General features: G+C 54.8%; 1 protein-coding gene across 2 annotated transcripts in view; it reads right to left on the reverse strand.

The window, feature by feature from the left end:
- Positions 1–3684, reverse strand: part of Cltb (clathrin light chain B) — a 21500-nt gene extending 17816 nt beyond the window's left edge. The window contains exon 1 of one of the 2 annotated variants that reach the window (XM_005355207.3): positions 3389–3684. In XM_005355207.3, coding sequence (XP_005355264.1) covers positions 3389–3575 — 187 coding nt within the window. In that variant the 5' untranslated portion in view covers positions 3576–3684. The remainder of the gene's footprint in view (positions 1–3388) is intronic. The other variant, XM_005355206.3, reaches the window with a different exon arrangement.
- Between the last annotated feature and the right edge of the window lie 356 nt (positions 3685–4040).

A 4040-nucleotide genomic window follows, 5' to 3' on the forward strand; every position in this document is an offset into this window, starting at 1 on the left:
CACTCTCATGCAATGACACTACACAGGGTGTCCCACTCTCATGCAATGGTTTGGTATGCCTGGGGGCATAAACTCCTAACCAGGCTCTGAATGCGTATTTTTCCCCAGGTAGGGCTCCTGCATAGAATGGGCGAACAGACACAACTGGCCAAATGACAATTCGATTGCTCTTTGGGGCTCACTGTAATTGGCAAGGCCTCTCTGAACCTGTAATGCCTACTAGCTGTGACCCACAGCAGGCCATATGCAGTCATCACAGAAGGACAATTAGCCCTGTACAAGTTAGACAGGGCTGAGAAAACAGCAGTACTTCTGCCCGAGCCTGAAAGGACATGGGGGGAAGGCAGTCAGTCACCTGTTACTGATATAAATTCTAGCTTTATTACAGAGTCAAGCAGTGATTAGTCCTGATCTACTATGATAGCTCTCCCCTCACCCACTCAGACAGGGTTTCTACTGCACAGGAGGCCTGCTCGCTAACTGAGGGTGAGCCCAAATGGGTATGAGAATCCTCCTCAGCAGGGCTTCTGGGTAGCTTCTCTACCTAGCTTTCCCTTGCCAGGGTCCACTCCTGATACTGTATGCCTATGGGAAGAGCCTTTGGAGAAGTGGCACTACCTCTCTTGGCAAGGCCACATGAGTTTCCTGGTGCCCACCTCAGCCTCCAGAAAGGTGGAGCATAGTCAGCTTCTTTGGGATGGCATACACACCCACTCACAGAATCTCCAGTGTCTATTCCATGGTGTTCTCTGGCTCTTAGACATTTATGATCCTGAGGCTACAGCAGAGCCCAAGAACAAATACAGCAAAGTAAATACAAGTCCCAAGGATATGCCGTTCTGTGTGGGGCCTCCTCAGATGCCTGACCCATTTGGGAATCCAGAACATTCCTGTGAGCTTACTGAGGCCCAGCAGGGGCAACAGATCACACAAAGTTGGCCCATAAGTCAGTCAGGCCAAGAGCCCAGAGAACTGGGTGTGAAAACGTAGACCATCTGGGCCCTACCCAAGGCCGACAAGTGGAAACAAAGTGTCCACGGCTCAAGCCTGCTGCCGGGCATCTGCTCAGAGGAAAGGCTCAGTGGGGCTCTGGGCTCAGTCCTACACCACACAGGACTTTCCCCAGGGCCTCCTAAGAGCCAGCATTAGTGAGCTCAACATGGAGCCAGAAGACCCCATTGTATAAGGGGAGGTGACTCAGAGGTGTGCCTTGGTGGCTGCTGTTGGAGCTAGCTTCTTCCCAGCTCCCAGAAGGCCCTGGCCCTTTCCCTCAGACCACCAGGCTCCTCCCACTCCTGCTACTCAGAGGAGAAGGCTGCCTAGCACTGGCTAGGCTTAAGAGCATTAGGTCCACAGGGGCAGTGGTGACGCACACCTTTAATCCCAGCACTCGGGAGGCAGAGGCAGGCGGATCTCTGTGAGTTCTAGGCCATGGTCTACAAGAGCTAGTTCCAGGACATCCAGGACTGAGAAACCCCTTGCCTCCAAAAACAAAAACAAAAAAGCATCAGGTCCATTCTGCTTGTGCCTGAACACCCTCTGATCTCCACTTCTGTGCTGGGCACCTGCAACACCACATGTAGGAGTCTGGAAGACTCTCAGAGGGCTGTGTCCCTGGCAGCTTCCCCAAGGATTATCACCTACTGCTTGTCTCCCGGTCATCTCATATCTAGGGCCAGTCAGTGACCGGTCCCGATTGTAAGTCCCTGGAAAGACCACAGCTTGTTAACCCCCGGGGCCTTCATGGCTGTACTCAGCCTGAATGCATGCCCTGCATGTCATCTGTCTTTCTCATGACTTTCTAATGACCTGGGGCCTCCGATGACGAGGGAAGAGCATTCTCAAGGAGTAATTGGACAAGTGAGTTCCATGGAGGAACATAAAGGGCCCATGCTGAGGAACTGAGAGCTGCTGCCTCAGACTTGTATGGCTCGGTTAGGCCTCTGCTTCTCCTTGCCACATCCAGTCATCTAGACAGACCTCCACAGTTAGTCTGTGGAGTAATAGTATGGATCCAGGAGGCCTGAAACCAAGCCTACCTCTCACGGCTGTGGAGCCTTAGGCCAGACACTCAAACTCTGGTTTCTTCTTCATTATTATTATTTACTCATTGTGTGTGTGTGTGTGTTTATGTTTGTGGTGCGCACACACATGTCAGGTCTGAGAACACGCGGGAGTGAGTTCTCTCTTATATGTATGTGGGTTCCAGAAATCAAACTCCTGTGTCATCTCCCTGATTCACCATCCCCACTGGGCCGCCCTGATAGCCCCGCAAACCCTAATTCCTTGCATGCTACAGAAGGCTTACTACTTTTCTCATGTCGGAGTTGACTGATTCCACCCCCTCAGCCATACATAGATACGGTTCCTTCATTCTGTGTCCACAGTGGAGATGGCAACACAGCAAAATGTTGAATGAAAAATACATGTCTGTCAGAGAGCCTTGTGTTCACATACATATGTTTATTTGCAGCAGGCCCACTGAACCGCTCTAAAACTACAACCAGAAATAAGAAACAGGGTCTATTAGGAGTAAGGTCCTTTTTTTTTAAAACTAAATATTTATAAGAAATCGCTCCTTAAGGCAGAAGTATTAATGGTAAACACAACATTGCAGGAAACAGGTCCTGAACCCTTAAGTCTGAAGCCATCCACAAAGGTCCTGGGCCACCTTTGTAAATCCACTAACCAGACAGTTATAGACAGGAAGGGTAGGACTCGTGGCCCTTTGTGCTCCTGTCCAGACTTAACAGCCCGACACGGAAGACTGTGTGGTCAGGACAGAAGGAGTCTAATTCCTGATTGCTATTTCCTAGCTGTTTCAATAGTGTACCTTTCGAGGCTCCCAGTGGCCAGTTCTGAAATGGGTTCAGTAACATGTGTGAAATTATTAAATATAATTAACATGTCTCCTCCACTGCTGCAGGACAGCAGGTGGTCGGTCCCCAAGGAAGAGCCGCGACTTCCTGGAGAGTCCCCTGCTTCCCGGCAGAATGAACGTTAAGCCCTGGATCAGGAGGATTGCGTTCGTCCCACACCTGTACCACTTAGCTAGGACACTGGGACAGAGAATGACTCTCAGAACGGAGCAGGGGGAGGATTCCAAAGCCAGAGAGTGGAGGAGCTGGCCTGGGGATAAAATGTCACGACTAAATTCCTGTCCCCAGAGCCAGCGGATCCAGTCTCAGCCCAGACTCCAACTCATTTCCCCAGCTCCTCCCTGCTTTCCTAGGCCCCACCGACACACAACCCCCGGGGTGCCTCTGATCAGCCCAGATAGCCAGGCTCCACACTACTGCAGGAACCCAGGCCGGGTCTGACCGAGCCTGGGCCTCCTGCCCCCGGTGCTGGCCTCAGCCCCCGGTTCCAGGCCGCTGCGCTGACTCACCCCCGCTCGCGAGTCCCGGCTGCGCAGAGGCCACCTGGCTGCCGGCAGGTGCCCCGAAACCGGGGTCATTCTCGATGCCAGCAATCTCGCTCTCCTGCTGGGCCAGAAAGGCGGCCGCCGGGTCCTCCTCGGCGGCCTCGGGGGCCCCGCTCTCCGACGACGAGAAGAAGCCGAAGTCCTCAGCCATCTTCCCCGCGTGGCTGCTGTCACCTCCCGCCCGCGCCCGCGGCCCGCACTTCCCGTCACCCGCCCGGCTCGCCTGTCACTGCGGCGGCAGCGGCGGGGCGGCGGGAGGAGCCGCCGCGGGAATGTGGTGACGTCAGCGTCCGAGGGCGGGGCCGGCGAGGCTCGGTGGTCGCCCCGCCCGCAGGCCCCGGCAGCAGCCTTCCCGCCCCCCACCCCCCTCCGCCTCGCCTGCTCCAGGGCATGATGCTGCGCGGAGGCCACTCCGGGTCCATTCACCAAAAGTTTCTTCTGGAACACGACCGTCCTCTTCCTGCGTGAGAGGAGGGAACTGAGGCTCGGAAAGGCTTGCATGCCAGTCCGTGCAGCGGAGCCTTCACTTGGCCCAGGACTGCGACATCCTGCCGCACCATCTGGCCGCATCCCGTATCTGCGTGACGGTCCCCTGAAATCAGGATGGTTCCTCTTC

Source organism: Microtus ochrogaster, chromosome 16, assembly GCF_000317375.1.
Source record: "Microtus ochrogaster isolate Prairie Vole_2 chromosome 16, MicOch1.0, whole genome shotgun sequence".
NCBI lineage: Eukaryota > Metazoa > Chordata > Mammalia > Rodentia > Cricetidae > Microtus > Microtus ochrogaster.